The sequence below is a fragment of the Ornithodoros turicata genome, chromosome 3 (assembly GCF_037126465.1).
Source record: "Ornithodoros turicata isolate Travis chromosome 3, ASM3712646v1, whole genome shotgun sequence".
Taxonomy (NCBI): domain Eukaryota; kingdom Metazoa; phylum Arthropoda; class Arachnida; order Ixodida; family Argasidae; genus Ornithodoros; species Ornithodoros turicata.
The window spans coordinates 64039112-64066740 of NC_088203.1; the positions used below are offsets into that span (position 1 = coordinate 64039112).

The window sequence follows — 27629 nt, forward strand, 5'->3', positions numbered from 1 at the left end:
GCCTGGCTACAGAAAGTGGCCATTCGTAACGTATTCATGCCCCTTTTTAAAGGAGCACAGCTCGCGAAGCTTACAGCTACAGCTCGCGAAGCGTCGAATCGCTGATAACAACAACTTTATTTTAAAGGTCAGCTATGCCGATATCCTAAATAGTCGAAACGGTTCTAATATTCTGAAAGCGCACATCCAACTCTCCCCAAAATACACCTTCATTCTCCCCAGTTCGGTAATGATTGCGGCTTACCGGCTTACCTTATCAGTATCATGTAAAAAAAAAAACAAAAAAAAAACAGATAATTCATTCCGAAACACACATGGGCGCAGCCATGTTTTATGACGTAGATGCACCCGAACGGGCACTGTGACGTGTACGCGCCTTCGTACTTGTCAGTGGATTCCACCTACGGATTTTCGTGGCTCACGTATGTGTGCTTGAAGATGGCGAACAGCCGGGTTCCGCTGGTTCCACGATGAGTAAACAGTGCAGCAGCTGCGAACTAATTCGTGAACTACCTTGGTGGAATATCTCTGAGCGAGGTTGTGACTGGAATTCGTCGTTTGTGTTTTGTGAGCTCGAACAATTTGTATCAACTCATGTCTGCGTTAACCCCCTTACAGAACTTGCCCCGTGTAGGGACAGGTATCTTAGGAAATTGACTGACGTTTCGACAACCGTTTTAGCAACGAAATGCCGACAACGTTTTATTTTTGCAGGAAAAAGCGTGCTGTGTATATGAGAAACTGCAAATTGCTACGGGACAAGTTTTATGTACGATTTATCAGTGTGCAACACCGTCGACGATATTATTTAACGACGAGCGACGTCAAACAAAATACCAATCGGATTTTACTTTTTGTGGGATTCTGTGCATTTTCCAGAAGTTTTCTCTGAATCACACACTCCCATGTCCTATGTGTCGTGTAGCAGCTACACACTACAGCACTTCATGTCTAACATCTAGATTTTGTTTTTAATGAGCACAAAAACATGCACACGAAAGCTCCAAAAGCCATGTGGTTGCACACCATGCAAACACAAAAGAAATACCAGAGCACATATTGCCACTCAGAAATGTTGTTTTGGGGGGTCTGAAGAGTTAGGGCATAGCATAGGTCCTAGAAAGCAGATCAGCGGGTGCACCTGACCCTCTGTAGAGTGCTATTTCAACTCGACCCATGGGGTGTAAAAGTGGTAGAGGCAATTTATGTGACTGTCGTCATCGGTGACATCAGTGGCAGACTTGTACGTATCTTGAGTACGTACTCAAAATACAGTATTTTAAATACTTTTTCCGGTATTTGGTACTCTACTCAATACTTTTTGCAACAAGTATTTTTAATGTATTTAAAATAGGTTTTTCGGTATTTGCTACTCAGTACTCAAAATAGTTTCCTTCCTCGTCAAGCCATATCCAGCACGGTTCCCGCCGTGCCGAGATTTTCAGCTCACTGGAATTTAACCCCCTTTTTCTTTGTTTTTCTTTTTTCGGGACTTCGCGAATCTGTCATTTATCCTCTTGTACAATAGGCTGGTCCCAAGCCTGGCCTTGCTTCTCAATAGCCAGCTTCGTCAGAAAACCGTTCCTATTCATATTGCCATGTGAATCGCCAGGGGATTAGGTACAAGATAATCCCGGCATTTATTTACTTGGTCATCAAAGCAATAAACACATGCCAGAGGTTGAAAGACCCGAACCGACATACAGGAGGGATTACGAAGTTTTGGGTCAGAACATATCAACAAACTTTACTTGGGTTCACCAAAGTTCACCAAACATTACTTGACACCAAGACGTTGCAAATGAAAGATATGCATGGCTGATGAAGTTTATTCCTTTCATTTGTAAGGCCACGTTCAGAAAACGCGTTTCACTTACTGCTAATACTAAAGTACTTTAAATAGTATCTTAAATACTTCTTAGAGTATTTAGTACTCTACTCAAATTACTTTCAGTTTTGAGTATTTTGTACTCTATTTTAAATACTTTTTCCGTAGAGTATTTAGTATCTTATTTTAAATACTTTTGCGCAGTATTTTGTACAAGTCTGATCAGTGGTCAGCCTCTGAATTAATTCAGTTCGCAGGAATTATTGCACACATCGCTTCATATTTAATATTTATCATGTAGAACATGATAAGCACTTTGTAAGATGCAGCCATGTCCGCAGCATTCTCGACTGCCCCTTACCTTTACAGTTAGAGGCACGTTACCAAATTCGCAAACGCCAGTCTTACACAGCCCGTGTAACTCGAGTATTCACCATCGCACATGAAGTATACTTGAAGTATATGTGCTTGGACATCTATTATGTAGTGCATCACCTAATCTTCTGAACCATATGTGTAGCTGTATATGAAATTATTTTTATGCACATGCTGTACCTTCCTAGTCCTACATGTGCACACGAATAACAGTGAATATATGTGAAGTGGCAAAAAACAATGCTAGACTCTACCATCATTGAGCCCCTTTAACATTACAACTTTTGTCTGAACAGGGAATATCTCCTTAGAAAAGACGTCACTTGACATGCATTTATGTATTGGCAAGCAAATAAATCAATTTATTTACATTTTCCATCAATCAACAATGTTGGGACCTGGTGAAAATATAAATGTCAACAAGGAAAGTACTTACAAACTATCCCTATACATTCAAATGCAGATGTGATAATTCTCTTTTTGTACCCCAGCGCAGCTTCAAAATTAACGAACTGTACAGGATCAGCAATCTTAAAATATATCGAGAGGGGAATCACATAAAGCTCCAATAATAGGCTGGACAATGAAAGCTCCAAAAGGCGAAATAGTTCAAGAAAAAAAAATGAATAATTGGTTGCCGTTGTGATGCGTACTACTATGTACAGTTCATGAATGGAACACGTTACCTCATTGCGTTGCCTCCGTGTGAGCACTAGAACAGGCAGCTTTCCAGGTCGATCTTTTCATGTTTTTCTATGGTACTTTCTCTTTCTTTTTTTGGCAATAGCAAACATGTCCATAGTGAAACACAAGCAACCAAGGACAGGATGAGACAGCTACAACACAACTGCTAGCTCTCAACTGATAGATTTATTAACAGACTCTGGAATATACACACACTGGTTGCTGCATCACAACTAACCAATCGAATCACAGACAAGAAAGAAAAGGGTTATATATCTTCCCCCTCTCCTCGTTCTATTTCACAGGCAGCCGTAGTATCACTCTGAGTCTGCCCGTGCATTCCCTTTAAGATAATAGAGGAAGGGAGTTGCCTCAGGACAGAAGCCGCCGATATTTCGAACAGAGACTGTTCTTCTTCTAGGCACCGTCCTCATCATTGGCATGGTATTTAAAGGGTTAGGTGTGACGTGTTTAAAGGTTCACGCGAATTGTGGGTCAACAGCCCGGAGGGAAGAAAGGCTCCGTACGGGTTTTTACGGCCGGAGTTAATGGCTGCTTTGTTAGAGTGTGGAGGGGATTATGTGAACGTAGTGATCTAGGCTACAGACCGGTTACAGAAAAATGGAAGGTTCACGAACACGTGGACGGAACGGGACAACAGGGAAGAATTGGCAAGCATAGCGAAAGATAAGGAGGTTATTGGTTACGTGGGGGAGGAGGAGGAGGAGGAGTGTCGTTGGGAGGAACCCGAGAGGTCTGCCTGCCTGATTAGGCGGCATGTTTCTCGGGAAGGGAAAGATGGTGGAGAGGAGGAAAGGGTGAAGTGGAAGACCGAGCGGAATCCGCTCGGGGGGAGGATAGCTGCGTCCATGGGCCGACTTCAGGGGAACTGTGCCGGCATACGCCTATTACACATCTGAGGGAAACCCAGGAAAAACCCCAGACGGCACAGCCGGCCCGCGGATTCGAACCGCGGACCTCCCAGTCTCCAAGCGCACGCGTTACCGCTGCGCCACCGGAGCTGGTGTTACGTGGGGAAAACTCGAAAACGAGCATTCTTTTTTTTTTTTTTAAATAAATATTTGTAATACAAAGTTGTGGCATGCAATAAAGAGAGCAGAAAGCAGTGGCCATGCAGAACATAACAGATGATAATGGCGGTAGAAGGGAAAAGCATATTTTATTTGTGAAGTGTTTCTAGGGTGCCTTGTGATTTGTTGATACCGGACGGGTGAAGAGCGTTGAACTTGTATATGAGATAAGACTCCCTATCACGTCTGTCACGTGTGGATCTAAACCCGGTTTCTAGAATATATAGTTTAATGTTGTCAAAATTGTGACCAGGAACGTTAAAGTGTTCGGCGACTGCTTTGGGGAGTTTGTTGGACGTGTCGGTCCTGTGTCCGGTAAGGCGGTTGTTCATTTGTTGGCCGGTTTCACCAATGTATTGCATAGAGCAGTCGCCGCATTCAATGCAGTATATGACATTGGAGCTTGTGCATGTGAATGCGTGGTTAACGGGGTGGGTGTAATTGCTCGCAGTGCTTTTGATGGAGTTAGCGTGTTGAACGTGCTTGCATGTTTTGCAGCGCGGGAGGTTGCAGGGTCGTGTTCCCGTGTACGGGGTGCTTGTTTTGCTGATTTTGGCATTGACCAAGGAGTCTGCCAGGTTTCTTGCGCGTCGGTATGTCACCTGTATGGGATTTGTGAATATGTTGCTCAGTCGGTCACTGCTTTGGAGGAGGGGCTCGTGCTTCTGTAGAATGGCTTTGATGTTTGGAAGTGCGTTGGAATATCTTGTGATGAAGCTTATTTGGCACGTGTCGGAATTTTTCCGGTTTTCCAGAACCTCGTTTCGGTCGAGTGTGAGTGCCTTGTGACGGAATTCGGTTAGGAGGGAGTCTGGATAGTCCCTTTGGGCAAGTGTACTGCAGAGTTCGTCAAGCTTCTCAGCGTAATCTGTGTCGTTTGAAGAAATTCTGCGTAGTCTTACACTCTGCCCATTAGGAATTCCAACCTTACAGTGACGCGGGTTCGCTGGATTTCTACCCATCTACGTTCGCTCGGTTCGCTGGATTTCTACCCATCTACTTTAAGATAATAGAGAGTTTTAGTACATCGGATGCTATCACCTTTGCATACGTAAGGGACAGCGTTCATTGTTCTGCGCACGCCCATAACAGAAAGAGAGCTTCGCGCAGTGCGCAGAACCACCAACGCTATCATTTGCGTACGAAAAGGTGATAGCGTACGATGTACTAAAACTCTCTATTGTATCTGGGACTGCTTACGCATGCATCTGTCTTGGATTTCTCTAACCACTTGCTGTTTAAACGCAGCTTTGATCTCTGTGTTCTGGAAATTCGGTCAGCATCCGGAGTCCCTGCAATGTATTGCCCAGTTTCCTGAGGGCATCAAAAGTCCTTGGCTGCCTGTGTTTCACTATGTCGCTCAGATACAAGCTACCCCATTTCAACACAGTAGGAAACACAGATTTGTAAATAGTATCTGTTGATTGCACTGTACGTGCCCCCATATAAAGGATCATAGTGGATACTACATGTTGTGTGATAATATCAGTAACACAAGAAAGCTGGATTTGAAACCACTCTTACTTCGTCCATGGTAGTAGTAGTAGTTTTTGTGTGAAGCTACGCAGTTCCCGTCCACCAAATAATTTAAACCATATGTTTGATCTGCCAGCATGATAATCCCCTGAAAGTAATTCTCCCTTGGCTGGAAGTACCGGTTCTAGAACCTGTCCCTAACATGTGTAGCATCAGGGAGGAAATCCAAGGGGCACGGTGGGAAACAAACACACACACACACACACACACACACACACACGCACACAGACAGACACAGACACAGACAGACAGACGCTGTGTACTCATTGTGTAACAGCTGCTCGGACTACTAAAATGAGCATGTTCCAAATTAATAGAACATGGCATGACGCGATACGCTGGTGAAAGATAAGAAATAAAATAAGTGGTTAAATGTACAATAGATAAACACTTGTCATGCCATAGCAGTCTCCTTCCTGCATTCATGAGCTGCCATTCCTCCCACTCCAAGGACTATATTACTACATTGTGTGGCATTACATGCTCCTTTGACAGAACTTGAACAGCATTACTTAGCACAGAATAAAAGTACAGTGAATATAATTCGTGGCTTTCCGTTCACGCTTAAGGGCCGCAGTAGAGCAGGAAGGCCACTGCAATGTCACGTTAAGAAACACCGCTTCCTGTTTGCCATGTCTAAATGAAATGTACCTACCTGATCCAAAGTAACTGTTCTGAGGGTAGAAAAACACAGCACAAGCCGCGACATTAACAGATAGGCAAATGAGCTGTGGCGAGCTCCATCTTGGGACAAAGTCAACAAGTCATTCACGAAAAGTAGTACCTGAAATGTAACATCCCTGACTAGCACTGACTAGCTTTCTCATTTATTATTTGTTGAAGTTTCCATATGCCTGAGAACATGAACGACTCATCAACCACTGAATCCTCATGAGGTGATGCGGGGTCGTCATCCCAAAGAGACTCCCTTTCTTGCATGTGTCCTGAGGGTTACTCCCAACTGCAGAAAAAAAAATGGCAAGAAATGGATAGTCATGTTTACTTTACAATGATTTTGCCCAACATAAAGAAGACTGTAGAGATCATTTAAATTTTAAAGAGACTAGACTTTCGTGCACAAGGCTGCACTTCTTCAGATCTAACATCAAGTTACAAAATTCCAGAATATACAGCGTGTCCACCATAACTATAGAAGTAATTTTTAAAAATAGAAAAATCACCTTTTCCCAGTTTTAACCAATGGCGATGCACTCCACGTCTAAAGGCCCGCCTTAAGAGGTCACAGGCAAGCTTTGTGTGCCGATGCATTAATTAACGTTCGCTAATTAACTTTTTACTTATGAAAGATAGGCGATTGACCCTATAGGGAGATCGTGACCCTTGGGGCCACTGGTAACAGTGCCGTTTTCAGAACAAAAATCGAGACAGTTATAGCACGAGGGGAAGGCCTGGAAATAAGGCGATCTGGTGGTCGTTTTTCGACGCACAAGTAGAAGCGCTCCCGTTTTCCTTTCCTGTGTATGCGGATGAGGGAAAACGCTGTCGCAGCGCACCCTGCGGAACACCATGTGACAGCGTTTTCCCTCCACGACCGGTATGATTTATTGTAGGCATCCGAAAGCAAAGAGGTCGACGCAAGTAGGCTTTCCCGCGGAGAATGATGTACGTCAGTCTGACAACAATGTGACAACAGGGCGTTCCCGTTTCCCTGGCAGATATACGGCTTCCTATCTCCAATGAAAGATGAAAGTCACTGAAAAGGTTAGCTAGCTGTAGGATTCGAACCCACATCTTCTGGATTGCCGGTCCAGGGCTCTACCAATTGAGCTAAGCTAACACGCCTTCCAGGGTGCGTCATCTGAAGGGACAAACTAGCCACTCTCTCTCAGTCATCCTCCTTTCACTCTTACATTTTTGCTCACTCATACACACATTCATACGACGGGATCGACGCAGGCGGCAACTGTTGAACATCAGTTCTTTCATGTTCCTATCTCCAACCCTGAAGCAACGTTACTAAACGTCACGCAGGCCGATCGCAGCCTCCGATAATATGCTGCTACCCCCGGCGCCTGGCCGCGCTGCCGGTGCCCACAGGAAAATACTGAAAACTCCGAATATACATCGATTTCAAACGAAAGGAATTGACGGGGAGTTGTTCATTGTCTATTGCACATGGCCAGAACATTTTTTTTGTTAGTTTCGCTAGAAAGCGATCCCTTTAACATTATCCAGAACTGCAGCATTGCTCACTTTGTTTTTCGCTTCTTAAATTTGATGTGACGTACAAACAATAGGAGAGCATGCAGTTTTGATGACCCATTGCGCGATGTAATAAAAAACTGCGTATCCTTTCCAGGCATCTGAAACTATCTACCGCATACTAGCATCCCGCCAAGTTGTCCGCGCCGTCAAGTACGGTGAGGTAGGTATTATTGTTTCCTACCACCTTATCAATCATCAGAACATCATGACAATCATATCAATCATGACACATGTCTTCCCTGTGCAGGTATACATGTTCTGCCTCACCACAGCCTTCTATATGCTGCTCCTCAAGTAAGTTACACCAGATATGTAACTAAGTTACGTAGCTGCCATTCTCCATTGTAGTAGCGGAGTTCTGCATGTGGGAAGCTGTCTAGAGCCCTCCTCGCATCTGACTAGACGTTATCAGTAGTGTCAAAATGGTGTCCTTTCAAGTGGATTTTGATTTTGGGGATAACGAAAATGTACCAAGTCAGGGTTATAAAGAGGCAGGGAAAGATGGGGATGTTCGTTCGTACCGAAAATTCCGTCACAGCCAATGACGTGCGACTCGGGGCATTGAAGTGGTGGACGACTCCCGTTGTGGCAATGCCACGGCGCATTCGCGAAACCCTTCTCAACCGCTCGAGGACCTATAGGTACGTCATCCGTGATTAGCCTAACATTGGGTCCTAACTCGATAGCAGTTTTGAGGACGGCCATATTTCCACCGGTGCTTGACGATGAAGGCCGCCCAGAGCGCTGTTGACGGCCCTCAACGGCTTTCCTTCGAAACATTGAAGACCATCTGAGAGTTTGACAAAGCAGCTTCCCCATGCGCTGTCTTCAATATTTCTAAGGTTTCTGAAGGTTTTTCCAAGGTTCACGCAAAATTTAATGCGTAACGCCGACCGATTTCATTCCGAACCTGTTGCTGCGACTAAACCCAGAGAGTCGGACCGAACTCGTTAACCCGTATTAACCGTTATTTTTAGCCGAACTGGGAACCGAACCGAAACTGTTGACGCCATCTTGGAGCCGAACTGGAACTGAACCCTTCAAAAAAATTCGATAACCAGTTCAAATAATGGTTCACGCTGCCCAAAATTACCGACTGTGGGAGAAATTTAAATTATGGTACGTAGAATGGAACTGATGTATGTCAACTACTTTCATCACCACGCGTTAACAAAAAGGAGTAGGCATCCCAAGGGAGCGTGGCAAATGAAAGTGCACAAAGGACGAAAGTTAATGTGTGTGGCAAATTTAGTCCTTTTGGAGTCTTCATGAATAGCCACAAAAATGAGTCCGTTTTTGGACTAAATGCATGGGATAGATAAATGTCACAAAGTGGGGACTGTATTTCACCTCACAGTCCTTACGCACATAATCTCACTTGCATGAACATTCCCAATGACGAAGGTCTCTCTGCTGTTGAACACTTCCTTAATTCTCACCCTTCCGATATTCTTCCCATGCCGGCTATCATCCCCCTTTTAGAACTAGTTCTTAGCTGTAATAACTTCGTATTCAACGATCAACACTTCGTCCAAATTCATGGCGCTGCCATGGGCTCCCGGGTTTCACCTAATTATGCCAATTTATTCATGGGTCGTTTTGAAAACTCAGCCCTCAATTCTTTCCCCCTTAAGCCACTTATATATCTCAGGTTCATCGACGACATTTTTGTCCTCTGGTCTGGTGATGAGGCATCTCTGCAGTCATTTTTTGATCACTTCAATTCTCTGCATAGCAAAATTAAATTTACCTGTAACTATTCAAGGTCATCCATCAACTTCCTTGATGTGACAGTGTCATGTAAATCTGGTAGGCTGACCACTGAACTATACAAGAAACCAACGGACAAGCGCCAGTATCTCCACTATGAAAGCTATCATCCCAATCACCAGAAAAGGAGTATTCCATATGGTCAGTTCTTGCGCCTGAAACGAATCTGCTCAGATCAGACTGATTTTGTAAAACATGCTCAGCAAATGGTATCTGATTTCGAAAAAAGAAATTACCCTTGTGAACTCATCCATGACTCGTTTGCCAAATCATCTAGCCTATCCAGGGAGTCCTTATTCACCCCGAAACGCAAAGAGGACTTAAGTAATGTAGTTTTATCCACCACATATCATAAATCACTTGTCAATACCAATTCCATTCTTAGACGCCACCTCAATATATTACATGCCGACGAGCAATTAAAGGAAATTTTTCCCACTCCCCCATTAGTAGCATTCCGTAGATCGAAAAATTTGCGCGACATCCTCACGTCATCATGCATGATGAAGCGCTCGCCGGGTTGTTATCCCTGTGGTAGTACACGGTGCCAGACCTGTAAATTTATCGCGCCGTCCACCATTGCCCGTAGCACTTTGGGTGACTTCTGTTTGAAAATTCGTCATTCACTCCACTGTAATTCACCCAATATTTGTTACTTGATATTCTGCAGCAAGTGCAATTCACAATACATCGGTGAAACCTCCAACACAATGAGAAAAAGATTTTATGGCCACAAATTTGATATCCTAAATGCCCGCCAAACTCCTGTCGCCATTCACTTCAATCAACCTAATCACGATTTTGAAACTGATTTGAAAATTATATTGCTAGAATCTGGGTTCCGCACCGACATTAAACGTAAGAATAGAGAGTCCTACTTAATTTCGCAATTCAAGTGTCTCACACCAAATGGTCTGAATCTTAGTCCTGGCTCGTTATATCCGCTTATGTAAATTTAGTGGCCATATATCTATATTTATTTGTGCACAATTCTTGAATCCCCACTTTCGGTCATCGTCTGGTACTCCATTAGATAATCCGTAACCTTCCCTTTTGTCCATTCTGGGCCACTCGTTTCCCATACTCCTGACCCCCCTTCCGCGAAACTGGGTTGGCGAGCCTTTTTGTTCACAACAACACCTTTTACTGTTCTTAAACGGTTAGAGGTCACCTATCCGTCTGCCCAGCTATTCATTGTACACAGACATGTGGCACCATATCTCCTTTCCTCTTCCCTTTCTTTGTAGAGCAGTGTATATGTCTATACTATATATACTTATGTGTGTCACCAATTCACTTTGTAACTGAGGAAGCGTGGACCTCCACGCGAAAGCTTGTACAAATTAAACTTAAACAAAAATCTTCAGTGTCGGCTTCTGTATTTTGTTTTTGCATGAATATTGTGAATTAGAGCGTGGACCGGGGTATACTGAGTAAGATAAAATCTTGTTACATGCATACGACACAATCTGCCAAGGAAACAACCACAATTTCTTACTCTGTCGGCAAAAAAATTCATAATTATATAGCCTTGTTCTATGAAATTCACAAAGAGCACATATTTACGTAGATGGCTGCATTCTGTTTCCGTGCAGGGCGGTGTGATAGGGTACCCATTGGAAACACAGGTTATGAACCGAGGATAGAAGTCGGTTGTATGTGGCGACTATCATGGTATCTAGGCCGCCGACTGTTCTGGTACAATAAGTTGCCAGGATCTCTAACGCCGCCTTACTGTCCGTGAACACAGTCCACGCGCAAGGCGCTGATCCGCCATGTGGTTCAACGCGGCCAGTACGGCGAAGAGCTCTGACTCGGTAGATGTTTCGTAGGGGAGTTTCTGTGCCACGTCAAGGTATTCATGTGGGATGTAAAAGGCTGCTGTTGATCCGCCTTGAAACACTGATACATCTGTGTACACAGGGAGTCGTTCAGAGTAAGCTGAGCTGAGGTGCTCCAGCATAAGTTTGATGTGCAATAACGGGAGGTACAGAGTTTTTCTTCAGAAGACCAGGAATGTGGTCACACACAGGAGGACTGCGAAGAGTGCACATTGACGGGGCATAGGATGGTGTGGTGAGGCACTTTCAGGCGGTTCACAGCGCTGTCAAAGCTATAGTCCGGACAGTCAGTATCGATGAGCCGAATGTAATGGTAGGGGTGGTGTGTGGGGTACTGCGCATAAATCCGGATCGTTTCCACCTCCCGTAGGACGCCTGCTGGCGTTTCGCGTGCCTCTGCCAGGACAGAGTAGGCCTCTGTCATTCTGGGAACTCCCAAACAGAGGCGGAGGCTTCGGGACTGAATATTGTTCAGGACGGGGCAAAGGAAAGTGACCAAGGAAAAGTGATTACAGCCAATCTCGAGGAGATGGCAACGGAGGGTGTTCCGATGGGGAAGGCGCTGTTGACAGTACAGGAGTTGGTGCCAGCTTCACGCCACAGACAGTGCAGTTTGAGGAACTTAACCGGCTTATTTTGTAGAGAAGCGAGGGAGTACGGCGATTGAGTGATAGGCGGTGGAAAAGGAATTCTTCTTTACGACTGCAGTGGCAAGCGACCACAAACTCCATCAATGGGTCTGTAGCAACGACAATGACGTGCCACCACGCGCCCAGTGCTCCAGCGCTTCGGAATTAAATCAGTTTTCGTCCAGACATTCACGGTGGTCGGATCCTTCTTCACTAGTCTGCTGGTTCGCTGCATTGGTGACCTAAACACCGACCATGAACACCGGCCACCCTCTGGGTGTCAGCTCCGCTTCTTCGAGCATTGCCCATTTCGCCATCCGTCTATTGCCTTTCTTCGCTCAACAGCCTCAGCTATGGTTTGTGCAATTGTAGCGTATCGTTACGGAAGGACAACACGACTGGCAGAGGAACAAATACTGAATGATTTATTTAACGCGGCTCCGCGCACTAGCGGTTGACTAGGGGATGTCGTGAAATGTCGTGAAAATGTGTGAAAGTGTCGGGAGAATGTCGTCAACGCGGAGAAATGCGAATTCGGACAATCTGCACTCGAATTCCTTGGACATCGCCTTGACGCCGACGGCATCAAACCCCTTCCCACCAAAGTCAAGGCTCTCATGGACTTCCCACCACCCCAGTCTTTGCGCCAACTTCGGCGATTTCTAGGCATCATTAACTATCACCAACGCTTCCTACCACCCTGCGCCACCATACTTCGCCCTTTGGAAGATATGCTCAGGCAGGCGGAGGGACCGTTTACATCAACTCCGGAGCGACAGACCGCCTTTGAGATAGCGAAGTCAAGCCTTGCCAACACTGGGCTCCTCGCTCACCCCGTTCATGACGCCCCCACGTCGTTGATGGTGGACGCCTCTGGTCACGCTATCGGCGCTGTTCTTCAGCAGAAAATCGCCGGTCGTTGGTGCCCTCTCGGTTTCTTCTCAAAGACGATCAACAGCGCCCAAGCAAAGTACAGCGCTTTCGGACGTGAGCTCCTAGCACCGTACTCGGCTGTGAAGTACTTCCGTCACACCCTGGAAGGCCGCCGCCTTACACTTCTGACAGACCACAAGCCGCTGGTGTTTGCGTTCGAAAGATCCAGCCGTCAAGTACTCGCCCCGCGAGATTCGTCACCTTGCTTTTCTATCCCAATTCACCACAGATATTTGCCTCATCAAAGGTTCGGATAACATCCCGGCCGACGCTCTCAGCCGCATAGAGCCCCTCTCCTCTTCCCTTGCTTTTTCCTTGGATTCCTGGCGCTGCTCCAGCAATCGGACACCGAACTTGTCACCTTACGTCGTTCGTCATCACCCCTGAAATTTGACGGTGTTGCGCTGCCTGGAGCCCCGTTTTCAGTTACTTGTGACACGTCCACCGGCACCCCACGCCCTTTCGTCCCTCACGACCTCCGTCGCCGTCTGTTCGATCAGCTACACAATCTCGCACACCCGGCTATTCGACGCACGCTGCGACTCATCGCAGCACGCTATGTTTGGCCGGGCATGAATACCGACGTTCGACGTTGGACACAATCCTGCATACCTTGCCAGCGCTGCAACATCCGTCGCCACACTGTCACACCTCTGTCGCGTTTTCTCCTTCCTGACCCCCGTTTTGATAAGTCCACATCGACATCGTGAGGCCCTTACCACCGGCCAACGGAATGCGCTATATCTTGACATGTGTAGACGGACTCACGCGCTGTCCTGAAACTATCCATCTAACTGATGCCACAGCTGAATCCGTCGCGTCCGCGTTTGTCTCAACGTGGATCAGTCGCTTTGGCGTCCCCTCAGAAGTCATAATCGACCGCGGACAGCAGTTTGAATCATCCCTTACGAAGATCTTTGGGTTCTCCCGTTTGCGGACAACCGCTTACCATCCCGCGACCAATGGCCTCGTCGAACGGTTCCACCGCACCCTCAAGGCTGCTTTGATGTGTCACGCCAATTCTACCGCATGGATATCCGCCCTACCCATCGCGCTCCTCGGCATTCGTAATGCCGTTCACTCCGAGTTGAGTTGTTTTTCAGCAAAACTTGTCTACGCGACAACTTTACGTCTTCCTGCGGAGTTCTACTGCTCCCCTCAGCACGACATCGCATCGCTTCCACTTGGCTACCTCACCCGTCTCCAAGAGACGTTCGCAAACTTACACCCTTCTCCAACACGTTCTACGCAACCACATCATTCCTACGTTGCCAAAGACCTGTCATCATCTTGCCATGTTTTCCTGAGGACAGACTCGCTTCGCAAGTCGCTCCAGCCGCCATACTCTGGCCCCCCACCTCGTCCTCAGCCGTTCCCCCAAAACCACCACCATTCACTCGCGACGAAGTTGTCTCGAACGACCGCCTCCGTCCTGCTCACGTCCTCAACCCTACAGTATCCGCTGTAACCCTCACTTCCTCTCGCACGCTCACCGCCCCCCATACCCAGGATAGACCACGGAAGACTATCACCTCGAGTGACCTACTCCAGTCCAACGGGGGGGGGGGGGGGGGCGCTTCCTTGTGAAACACCACGATGCACGCGGAACATCGCAGTATCCTCGTCAGTGGTACGCACTGTTAAAGATTGAAAACGAAGAGGAGAATGGGGGCGCGGGTCTCGCGCTTTGGTTACTCGCTTGTATGCTTGGCTACGAGATAGTATCTTCCAGTAAAATCAGTGCGCTGGTCATCGGGTCTGGTCTCCTTTTCTCTACATTTTATTTGATCCGTCGAGCCGGATATCATCGTCGATCCTGACATGAATTGAAACGAGAAGGCCCGAGGCATCATCCGCGCCGCCGTTATGAAGCCCATGCATCGGCTCGAAGCGCTCTCCAGTAATGATGAGCCCACGCTCCCCGAAGTCAAAGATACGGCGCGCCTCCTTGATCAGAAGTCTAAGGAGCTCAAGGAGCTCGACACATCCGTTCAAGCAGGGATAAGCGACGAGCAGTTCGAGGAAGATTTCACAGCGGCCAGTCGGTATCAGGACGCCATCTGCCTCGTTGTATCCAAGGCCCAACGTCTCATACGAAGCTCTACGGTTGCTCCCACAGCTCTACCCGATCAATGGCCGCAAACCGCACCTTCAGCAGCCACCGGTAACCGCCAGTCAGCCACGGTTCGGTCCGTCGCTCTTCCCAAGTTGCACGCGCCGGCATTTTCGGGCAAGGTGGGTGACTGGCAGGGATTTTGGGACCACTACCGGACAACGATTCATGAGTGCGCATCACTGCCAAATATAGTGAAGTTTAAATATATTTTCTCTTATCTGTCCGGACCTGCTAGGCGAGCCACCGAATGGATTGGGATTTCCGATTCCAATTACGATACGGCCATTAGTACACTGAAACAAAGATTCGGACGACAGGCAGCACTCGTAGACGCACACATCGACAAGCTCTTAAGACTTCATCCAGTAGCAGCTGGCAAAGACGTCGAGAAGCTGAGAGATCTCTACGACTCAATTAAGTTCAGAACAGGTTGTCTCAACAACCTCAGCGTTCCCCAATCAACCTACGCAGTGATACTACATCGCGTTGTGATGCGCTGCCTCCCTGAGGAACTGGACGTCGAATTTTGGCAACGGCAGATCGAGAGCTCTGAATCCATGGCCTCACCGTCTGTTACGAGCGACATCCTTACCGCTGAACTGATCAAAGCCGTCGAAGACGTAATGAAGTTTCTTCGCAGTCATATAGAAAGCCGAGAAGATTGCCTGCCTCGCCCATCGCTAGCACCCTGCACGGGAATCTTCAGATTGCTTCAGTGATGCTCCCCAGACTGCGCTGTCCTTAACAGCACGATTGACACCGACAAGCAGCCATCAACGGAGTTGCCCGCTGTGCAATAGCACTACCCATGGGATAACCGCACGGCAAGTCACGCTTCCTCCGTCTGAGAAGCGCAGGCTTCTCGCGGCCGATCACTGTTGTTTCAAATGCGGCTAACGAAACCATTTAGCACGGGAATGTCGATCGTCGAGATCACTCACATGCGTGACATGTCGTGGGCATCACCTTTCACTGCTTCACGACATTCAACCAAGCCGTCCTGAGCGATCTCCTGCTGCCATCAACACCGTCTATACCCCCGGCCCGGGATCGCAAATCCAGCACAGTACAGCAGAGGTTCACGCAAATACTGACAGTTCAGGCACGGCCAATGCACCGGTCACCACAGCAGCGTGCCTCCCACGAACTCAGTTTGTTTTGTTGCAAATTGCTGGAGCTTTCGTCATTGGAAACTGCGGCAGTAGTATTGTTCTGTACCCTTCGACACTGGTCACTGGGCCATCGTTCCTATATCCTTCAAGATATATATATCGCCACGCAGCTCGAATGCCCACTTCTTGGCACGGAGAGCATAACCGTAAACACCTTTTGGCGTAGCAAAACTCCAACAACGTACCATTCTCAGAGGGTAGCCTTGACACTCAGGAGCCAGTCCATCAACTTTCGAGGCAATAGAAGTTCCTGAAGTCTGTGCGGTTACCAATCACTCCTTGGACGCTACCATCTTGAACGAGATGAACGACCTTTGTCTGAACATCGCCGATGCAGGTCTCCCGCGGACCCCGTAGATGCAGTCATCAGCATTTTGGACGATGCATGGACGATGCATGCACGGCTTGCTGGACGATGGTAACTGGCAGCATTCAACGTCTCCGACGGCATCTCACACTTGTAGAAACTTGTTTCGGATGGGTGATTCACGGATCCTATCATCACTCCACATCTGCTCCGTCTACAGTAGTCACAGCACTCTCGCTGGCGTGCGGCCCAATAGAACACTGTGACGTCGACCCCGCTGAGGTGTGGAAGCTGGACAGTGTTGATATCACTGACCTCGTCGACGGGAAAACTCAGATTCACCCAGCTCAACAACAGTTCGAAGATTATGTCACGTTACAAGCAGACCGGTACCAGGTAGCACTCCTCACCAAGCCCTGTTGCTGTGGAATGTTGGCTGATAACCGCAGCATCGCACAGACGTGACTACGCTCACAGCTTCGGCGTCTTCGAGACCATCCGGATCTCGTAACGCAGTACCACGACACGATTTCCGAATATTTCATCGAAAGCCACGCAGAGAAAGCCCCGGACGTACCTCAGGAGAACCTCTGCTATCTTCCTCACCATGCTGTAATCCGGAAGCAGTGACAACAAATGTTCGCGTGGTATTCGACGCTTCGTCACACATCAATGGTGCCCCATCGTTAAACCAAGTACTGCATAAGGGGCGCAACATCAACACAAACTTACTGCTTCAGTTGGTGTCCTTCCGTTGTTATCCTACTATTGTCACCGCAGACATCCGGAAGGCGTACCTGCAGATCTTAATTCGTCCCGAAGACCGCGACAACTTGCGTTTTTTGTGGATACAAGACCTTCTAGCTGCAGAAAGCCTATGCCCCAGACCGAGGAGTCGAGAATGACGCGTGCCCCCTTTGGAGCCGCATCTAGTCCCTTCACCCTAGCCGCCACGCCCCGTGACCACTTCGATACTGTACAACATAAGTACCCAGCGGTTACAGGGCGCCTGCGACACGCCTTCTACGTAGACGACCTCATCGTAGGAGCCACATCAGAAGATGCATTTCAGATTTATCGTGAAGCAGTCACGATGCTGCAAGAAACCGGCATGGACCTCCGCAAGTGGTGCCCCAACTCGCCGACCCTCAGCCGTCTATTCTGCCAGGACGGCATCGCGTACGATACAGTGAGCATTCAGGAGACTGTTGAGGTCCTCGGGTTGCACTGGCATCGTCCCACCAACGAAGTTACGTTCACAATGAATGGCATCTCGTCATATCTCGCGAACCAGCTAGTTACGAAGCGGAGTATCTTTCACGGCGTGGCACGGATATTCGATCCGCTCGGATATCTCTCACCGTTGACAATACGAGCACGTTTATTCTTCCAGTCATTATGGATACGCGATGAGGGATGGGATGATGCATTGCAAGCCCCGCTCCTCATACAGTGGGCGCACCGGTGTTCCGAGCTACCGCTCTTAAGCTCTATACGTCTGCCGCGCTTTCTGACTTCATCGTTGACTTCATCGAAAGGCAACGACGAGATCCACGTGTTCGCTGACGCCAGCCCCCGAGCGTATGAAGCTACAATCTATCTACGCACTGTAAATCCACAGGAACAGTGGACCGCATCCATTCTCCTTGCCAAGGCACGTGTAGCACAGGTCAAGAGTGTTTCTCTTCCGCGCCTGGAACTCCTCCCGTGCCTCATCGCTGCGTGGCTGGCTGCGCATGCACGAAAGATGCCACTACTCTCTCCGCTGCGTGCAGAGTTCTGGACAGACTCCACCATCACACTCCACTGGATACAAGCGCACAGTCCCGGACACCGGTCTTCGTTCAAAACCGCGTGATCGAAATTTGCCGGTTTACAACCGACTCCGCATGGCAACATTGTAACGGCCCGGACAACCTAGCAGATCTCTTAACTCGCGGGGTTTCTGCTCATGGCCTCCAGCACCAGTCTCTCTGGTGGACCTCCATGGTTATCTCAGCCCTGCGATGATTGGCGTTCAGAGTGGTCCGATCGTCCTCCATCTCCACCAGCGAGCACTGAGGACGCTCCCCTTCCATCGATGTGCAACACTGCGTCTGCAGTACGTCCTCCGCCTGTGTTCAGCTTAGATCGTTACGGCACTCTCAGCCGAATGCTTCGAGTCACTGCATGGGTTGGCAGGTTCATCATGAACGCCCATCCCAGAAAATCACACAGCCGCGTCCTGTTAACTGCATCCGAGATCGTCGAAGCAGAGCTATACTGGATTCGGCAAGTCCAAGAGGAAGTCTTTCATGAAACCCTCGAAGTTCTTCGTCGTGCGGATCCACTGCCCCGCTCCTCACGACTCGAGTCACTGCAGCCTTTTCTGGACAGCGATTAGCGTGTCGGCGGTCGACTAGCCGAGCTTCTTGATCCAGACAGCTTGAAGCACCCCATCATCTTACCAAACACGCACCTGTTCACGCATCACACCGTGATGCACACACACATAGGCGCAGACTGCGGGGGTGGGGGGCTCTTGCCCCCCCCCCCGGAACATGAACTGGGGGGGCGACGCCTCCCCCGGGAAGTCCCGCTAAGAGATTGACACCAGCCTTTGGGGGATCAGCGCGCCCGGGTCAAAAGAGCGAAGAGGCACCAACCCCAAAAATGCATCTTGCAATTTGTAAAATATGTATCCGCCCACCATACTCATTATCACAGTAGAAGGTGAGGCGAAGAAACATAGAGGATGACACAACACATAGCCTGAATTTCGCCCAAAGCAATCAGATCAATGAAACGAAGCAGTCGAAAAGGCACCAGCAGCCAGTTTTCGGAACGCATATCCGTTGGGAGCGGGTTCAACTTCCGCTGCTCCATTTCATTGACCATATTCATTATATTGCGCACATTTCGGGTCAAACACCGAGGATTCAATGCATTTTGTTGCTTTTGCACTCAGTTTTCAAAGGCGTAATGCCTTCAGTTGTGCACGTTCACTGTTTACATTCTCTCTGTTTTTCTTCTTTTTTTCTGTTCTTCCTTCCTCTTATTTCTATACCAGTTCTGCATACATCATAGGATCCCGCCAGAATGTGTGATTCTTCAGCTTTAGTTTTGTGTTCTTCATTTTTCTTTTCCTTTTCTTTCCTTCTTTTCGTTTCCTTTTGCTTTCTTTCTTCTTTGCCTTTTTTGTCTTCCCCATTTCACTTTTTTTTTAATAACAAGCCGACATCCATCTGACTTACCTTTCCTTTCTTTTTTTTTTTCTTAATAAACATATGCCCCCCGCCAGAGTACTTACTTCGCGGCGCGCCCTTGCCCCCCGCCCCGGGAAAATGAAACTCTCCGCCTCTGCACACACATGTCCTCTTGTGCCACGCAGGGGTCCTGACGACCTCGCTTGACCTGCGCAGTCGATTTTGGATTCTGAAGGGGCGTCAGCCAGTGAAGTGTGTCATCGCCTGGTGCCTCGTATGCCGCCGCATGAAGCTCCGACCAGAGCACGCTCCATTCGCTCCACTTCCACGTGATCGTGTAACCGAATCCGGCCCATTCCATGTCATCGGCGTGGATTCCTGTGGCCCCCTTTATGTCAAGCAGGGTCCGACTGTCGCGAAGAGTTACATCACACATTTTACATGCGCCGTCACACGAGCCGTCCACCTGGAACTTCTTACGGACATGACCACTGCCTCGTTCCTCCTCGCCTTTCGGCGCTTTATCGCACGACGCGGTGTTCCATCAGTAGTCTATTCAGACAACGCCCGGACTTTTGAAAGAAGCGCCGGTATCCTCGCTCTCCTGCCCGCCGAAGACGTGCCAAACCTTGTCATCAACCTTCGCATCACCTGGTTAAATGTTCCCTACGCACCTTGGTGGGGCGGGTGGTGGGAGCGGATGGTTCGGACCATGAAAAGCGCACTGAAGGTCTCACTTGGACGAAAGCGTCAGACCTTTGAAGGGCTTACCACGTTGCTGCACGAAATTGAAGCGGTGATAAATAGTAGGCCTCTAACCGGTGTGAGTTCTGATCCCAATGACGCCACCAATTACGGCTTCCCACTTTTTAACTGGCAGCAGATCAGCCAAGCTCTCAGCAACCGCCCAGGAGGACCGGGTTGGGACGACGAAGCTGCACAGGCTTAGAAAAGGGCGGCTACAAGCTACCGCGATGTTTTGGCGGCGATGGAAGATGTATACATGGGCGATGGGCGATGTATACATAATGTAAGATATTGTTGCCCCAGCAAATTTGTTAAATGTTTTAAATGCATGCAAGTGCATTTCTAGAGGTGCATCTATTGAGGAGCAGAATTGGTGGACACCCCGATTTAGTTCACGAAAGTGGCACCACGTGGCGTATCCACCTTCAACTCTCCCTCATGTTATTTCCCCCCCCCCCTTTCTTCCTATCCTTTCCCTCGTGCTCTTCGATACCCCGTCGGTAATCCCGTTGCCATACACAGGGTGCAAAACGGAGAGTTGCCTTAGGACGCTTTTACTCTTGACGGGACGGCTTGAGCACGTGCACCGGCGTTCCCTTGAAAAATCACTGCGTCGGCTTCGGTCAAGAACGAATGCCAATTTTTATTCCAGGTATTGTTCAAACATTGTCCTGCAATATATCAGAAGCTGGTGCCATAATTTTAGTGGCGCGCTCGCGCAATAAGCGTCCAAAGTACGCAAATTTTGTGATACGCCTTTCCGAAAATGGGCAGAAAAAGACGTACAAGCGTCGCCCCCCTTAACCGTAGCACGAGAGCGCGTGGCCTGCTTGCATGCCAGCGCCGCCTTGTGTCGATGATGGGGCGTGCTGGGGTGGATACTTTGGGGCCCTGGTGCACAAGCGCCCCCTCTCGACAGGGGCACGGCAAGCACGCACGGATCACCTACTCGGTTAGCTATCTGCAGACACTTCAGCGATAAGAAAATCAGTATACGAGCAAAAATATCAGTGTTTCTTTGGCGTATTTGCATCCACACAAACACGTTACCAAATCTTTCCTCAGCAGCATGAAACAAAAACAAAAAAATTCTGTGATAACACATATCATAGTGAACAGAACGCTCAGAGCAAACGTGGGTGAGCCTAGAGTGTTTGCATATGTCTCAAACTTATTTCAGAATATTGTGCCCCTCAAGCTCGCCCTTCCGCAAACCGGCATTTAGATAAAGCCTGGTAGATAACGCACACGCGCGGTTATTGTGCCTGTTTTGCGAGGGCGTACGGTGATACTATACAGCAGGTGATCCATTCGTACCATGCCGATTACACTGAGCTCAACCGATCGAGAGGAAACGCTCATGTACCATGGCCTTAGAGCCTCCACCCCAGCATCGACGCAAGGCGGCGCTGGCATGCCAGCAGGCTACGCGCTCCCGCGCTACGGTTAAGGGTGGCGACGCCTGTACACCTGTAACACTCCTGTTGGACACAAAAGAAACGAAATTGGCACCACTGTAAAGAGCTTTAAATGGCGAATACACCTGTGTTTATATCGCGTTCCTGTGATGAATCGGTCACGTAGGAGAGGGGCTCGAAAATGAGTCAGTTTCGCGATCTGTTGCGACTTTCAGATTAAAAAAACAAAAACAAAAAACTGCTGCTGCTATAGCGAAACCAAGTAGTCCGGTGGTTACCCACCATGCCTACGTTGCATAGAAAAAGTTGTGGTGTTCTGCGACGCGTCGTTGGCTGCAGGGAAATCTGCGAAATCGCCTGCGCTGCCGCCCCTCTTCCTCGCGAATGGCTTTGACCCCGAAAGTCAAACTGGGTAATTTTTCATCATTCACCAACGTCTACCGAATATATATATATATATATATATATACTTTTTTTTTTTAATCGAATCGGAGACCCAGAGGTTCTGTGCTTGTTTGAATTTCGGTGGAATTAGGTACAGGAGTACTGTATATGCTTTTCCGGAGTATGTGCAATTCAGGAAATGCAAATTGATTGCCTTGTGTGTACATGTTACGTAAAGCTGTGAGAAATCACAGAGCTGCGCGGGTTGTATTCCATTATGCCCAAGATTCGCGGACACAAACTTAAAGCGTGCTTCGTCTGCATTACACCCATAGACGCAATGCAAAAGAAACGTATTATTTCATTTTGGCGGAAAACGTCGACACTTTTCACTCGAGCCACACTGGGTCCTGTGAGATTCATATACAAGGAACTACGCCGAAAAAGAATTACCTATATACCTATAAAGGCTTTTGTTGTTTTGTTTTGTTGTGTTGTTTGTTAAAGGCTTTTGTTGTTTGTGTTTGAAATCTTACACATTGTACTCTCTGGGGCAGAAGTAAAATTCGCGCTCCATCGTGATTTCACAGTTTTATACATCAAAAGCTATCCACTTTAGGTAATTTGTCAGTGCAGTTTCGCAATTAGGGGGACCATATTTGCAGTCTAACGTGAATCTATATAGGTTATGTAGCGAGCCAGTTTTGTTCGCGAGGGCATGAAAGTGCGACTAAAATGTGAGACATCACACCTAAAGGCACTTCCGCATGTAGGAGAGCCAACTATGCGTAAATGGGAGGAGGAATGAAACACGAAATGGAGGTGAATTATCAGAGTTCAGCGCGCATTCTTCTCTGATAATGAGCACCGGAAGACGGAGTTGATATTGGTATTGGCATCTACAAAATAAGGGTGTGCTTTTACACCCAACGAGACTGGAGAACATTTATGGTGACCTCTGCTTTAAAAAAAGAAAAGACAACGCTGCAGATACTGTGTTCCTCTAAGGTCTCCGTACCGGGAAATCGAACGCTCTCTTCTTCTTCGTATTAATTTTTTTATTGCATTGTACTTGTGGCGGTAAAAAGATGTACAGAAATACTTATGGCTGCAGTGTATCGTTATTGCCAAGTGATCTGTCCGCCGATGATTCATTTGAAACTTTACCTTATCCGTGACCGTTATGTTTTTTTGCGTGTACATAATGTATGCTCATTTTTATGTTCCTCGCTTTTTCTTAATTTTTCCGCGTAGCACCACGGGAAAACTTGGTTGCAACCAGTCTTAAATAAATTTGATAGGTACCTTAAGAGGCCATACCGGTCGGGGAGCAACTCCGATTCACGATTTTCCCGATTCTAGATGGCGCCACGTTCGCCGTCCTTATCACGCCGTTCGCCTCCGACTCCCGAAATAATCCCCATTGTGCATGGTTGACCTCGCAAGTTTAAGGCGGCCCGCGCCCTCTGCGCTGTTTCTCGAGAGGTAAAGTGTCGGGCTTTGCCACGAAAGGTCCGCAGTTCGATTCGAGACATTCACGTGTTTTTGCTTGTCTCCTATTGCTACATGAGTACTTTATTTTTATTTTTTTGTTCTTATATATTTATGCTACAATTATTGTTTTCACAAGTCACTACAGCCTGTACTGACTGATTATGGAATGCTCTTCGTATTGTTTTACTAGTGCATACTTACTGTATGCCGAGTTGCCGACGTACAAGTGTGATCCGATAGTACGGATGCCGGTATCTCGGAGGCTCTCAGTTGGATCTACCAGCGGCTATAAATTAGGCTATAAACATTGCCTACACACAGCGCTTACAATGCCAGTCTGGAGAATCTAGTGCTCGAAACGGTATTCCCTTTTTTTTTTTTTTGCGCTCGCTTACATAATAATAATAATAATAATAATAATAATAATAATAATAATACCTTTATTAATGTGCCCAAGAACAGCCGAAGCCTTGGTGTTGGCGCACGCACATAATGCAGTATTTACAAATATATACATACATACATATACAGATTAGGCGAAACATAATATAAAAAAATTAAGGAAGAGGAGCGTAAAGGGAAGATATTCACAGTGATACATACAATACAGACATGGATATATACAGTACATAATAGAAAAAAAAAAACACTGTACAACTTCATGTATTAGTGAGTGAACGCAAGAGGAGAGTTTTAAAAACGTTTGAATGCGAGGTAAAGATATCAACAGAGGGGTGAATTACGTTTGTCATTAGTTGAATACGTACGATCGGATTTGCAGGCATATGGTGGGATAAGTACAATATATTCGTATATAATAATATATAATAATTCGTATATAATAATAATAATAATAATAATAATAATAATAATAATAATACCTTTATTAATGTGCCCAAGAACAGCCGAAGCCTTGGTGTTGGCGCACGCAGACAATGCAGTATTTACAAATATATACACACACATACATACATATACAGATTAGGCGAAACATAACATAACATATTCAGGAAGAGGAGCGTAACCGGAAGACATTCATAGTGATATATACAATACAGACATGGAGATATACCGTACATATAGTACTAAAAGGGGAAAAAAACTGTACAACTTCATGTGTTAGTGAGTGAACGCAAGAGGAGAGTTTTAAAAACGTTTGAATGGGAGGTAAAGATATCAACAGAGGGGTGAATTACGTTTGTCATTTGTTGAATACGTACGATCGGATTTGCAGGCATATGGTGGGATAAGTACAATATATTCGTGTGTCGGGTTATATTGACAGGTACGGCTATATGAAGCTGATGTAATAGAGATGGTGTATCTAGAAAACTGTGTAAGATCTTATAACAGAGCATAATAATAATAATAATAATAATAATAATAATAATAATAATAATAATAATAATTTTACTCAAGAAAGCAAACTACAAATATAATAAAACAGGCCCGTCTAAGCCGAAAGGCTTGTGGCACTCGCCCTGAAGCAGCCAGCGGCATACAGTTTGACAGTATATGAACATATAAAGGTACTACATCCTAAGATAAAGTTGCCGTAGCGCTTTTTTTAGTTTGTACTTCGATTCCAAAGAAAAACTGTCGAAGGGGAGCTCATTAAAGTTACGAGGTACATAGCATTGCCTGCGACAAAGTTCATATTTTCTGTGTGAGAAATGCACAGCAAAGTTAACCCGCCAGCGTCTAGAAGAGCAGCATTCGCTAACCGGGGTCCTATATGAGGGGTCCCAAAAATGTTTTTACAACATGCAATTTACCTTGATAATAACCCTATTATTCATGCAAAAATGACATTTTGATATGTATATTTCTGGTAAGTAAGCATTATCAACTATCTAAATTCATTTACAAGGCGTTGGTGCAAAAGACTTTTCAAAATTTCCGTCGTAGAACAGACTTCTTATTATTAACCGAAAACTTCAGTAACATATTTGAAAGGCTCCTTTCCTCCATGTTCTCCCTTCTTTTTCTTTTACCTTACACCCGCTCAGAAAAATGATGTCAGTCGACAACCCCAGTGACAGGGGACTCCTTTTCTTCTGGTGTACAAGGTTGCAAAACCGTACAAAGGCGGTGAAGGGCAATAAAGGCTTCGGATCTACACACGGAAACCAACCAAAAAAGATATGGGAAGGTCGAGCGGCAAGGCGTCACATTTTCCTGAACGCCAAGAGGAACGATTCGACAAAAAATAAAAGGACAATTGCAGAAAAATAATAACTATGGTCACCTGAGAACATAACAGGTTCTTGTTTGAGTGTGGCAAAAAAGTACAGTTCGGCGTCCTTATTATGTGGGACAGGATAACATATGCCTTCCTTTCTTTTTTTAGAAGAATTTCTGAAGCGTAAATTTTTACTCCAGATTTCGTTGTGTTGAATGCTGAGGTCTCAGTTAATTCAATCTAAACTTGAAAACGTGAAATTTCGTCGTGGAAAAGCTGAAGAACTGGACACCATGTGAGCCAAATTTATGCGTATTTTAGAAAAATCACTATTCTTGAAGGGCAACACAGATGCAATTACAAAATTGGGGTTTCCAGAGATGAATATGAGCGCTAGTTGCCAAATCAAGGAATGATCACGGAGAAGTCGTTTCATATAATCAAAGCTCGCCCGAGATGCCAGATTTTCTTGGGAACCGGAAAAAATGTTCCCGGAAAAAATGTCCCAGGAAAAAATGTTCCCGAAAGAAATGTCCCCTGGAAAATATGTCCCCCGGAAAAAATGTCCCCTCGAGAAACATCCACTCTTGGTACGCGTGGAATTTTTGCGAAATCCCCGGTTGTGATATTGCAGGTCTTGAAGTCCTCCGGCTCAAAATAAATACTAAAATTCCTAACCACTTACTAAGGGTTTTTACTTTGAAAGCTCGACCTAATTTCACTTACGATTTCTCGTAGGGAATACACCGCAATCAATTTCACGTTCGTTGATACAAAGTGACACGGGTTCGAATCCTGTAACCAGGTGTGCTCTCTGAGGTTTTCCCTGGGTTTTCCGTCGGACTTTCCTGATGAATGTCGGCTCACTTAGCCCTGAAGTCGGCCCAGGACGCATACTAACCCCCTGTCACCCTCCCTCCTGCTGTCCTCTGTCCACGCCTGTACACCGCGTACAGCAATGGTTGCTTCGCAGCGCTAACACGGAAAAACATTTTCTCTGCTAATTAGCACAAATGTGAAGTGTCACAGAAAGTAGTACGCCGTCCAGTTTCAACAAATCAGGAGAGGAGACGTCATTCGGATTTACCAGGAGCATGTAAAGTTCTTTTTTAGAGGTGTGCAGATCGACGTGCACGGTGATGTGTAAAGAGGAAAATAAAATGCGGGGGGAAAGCAACAAAATTGACAGACAAAAATATATTTCAATATGTCTAGCGGTATCACATCTCGGGAGCCCCATGACTGTACAGGCCGCATTGTTGCAAGACACAATGGAGTAAATTCACCAAAACTGACGCACAGCGACTACCTAGGCAAAGAAATGCTATGTGTGAATAGTCATTTTAAAATGAAATTGAATACGAATAAATTAAGTGACTCGTTGAATAACCGTAATTGGATACATATACAACATATATTGGAATACAAACATGTACGGTACGTATATGTATGCGTAAGTATAGCGCTTACTCTTTTTTTTTTTTTTTTTTGTTCTCCTGGTGCCGGGTCTCTTCAAATATATTCAGTTTAGTAGAAGCATCAATTCGATTTGGAATTCGAACATTGAATTCGATATTTGATTAGGAAATGGAATAGGATATATGATTACTCGCTTCGGTGCTCAAAAATCCAAACATTCACACCGTCCTATATAGTAAAAAGTCAACGTCCGAAGTCAACCAGTCCACGCGCACCAAAAGTGAATTTTCCT

General features: G+C 46.6%; 1 protein-coding gene and 1 non-coding gene across 7 annotated transcripts in view; one reads left to right on the top strand and one right to left on the bottom strand.

Annotated features, from left to right (window-relative positions):
• Positions 1-27629, top strand: part of LOC135388544 (transmembrane protein 135-like) — a 297964-nt gene that overhangs the window by 162285 nt on the left and 108050 nt on the right. For all 6 annotated transcript variants that reach the window (XM_064618147.1, XM_064618145.1, XM_064618146.1 and 3 more), the window contains 2 exons: positions 7835-7900; positions 7988-8034. In XM_064618147.1, coding sequence (XP_064474217.1) covers positions 7835-7900; positions 7988-8034 — 113 coding nt within the window. The remainder of the gene's footprint in view (positions 1-7834; positions 7901-7987; positions 8035-27629) is intronic.
• Trnaa-ggc (transfer RNA alanine (anticodon GGC)) lies at positions 7240-7312 on the bottom strand. Its single transcript has one exon. It is a non-coding gene; the product is annotated as a tRNA-Ala (tRNA).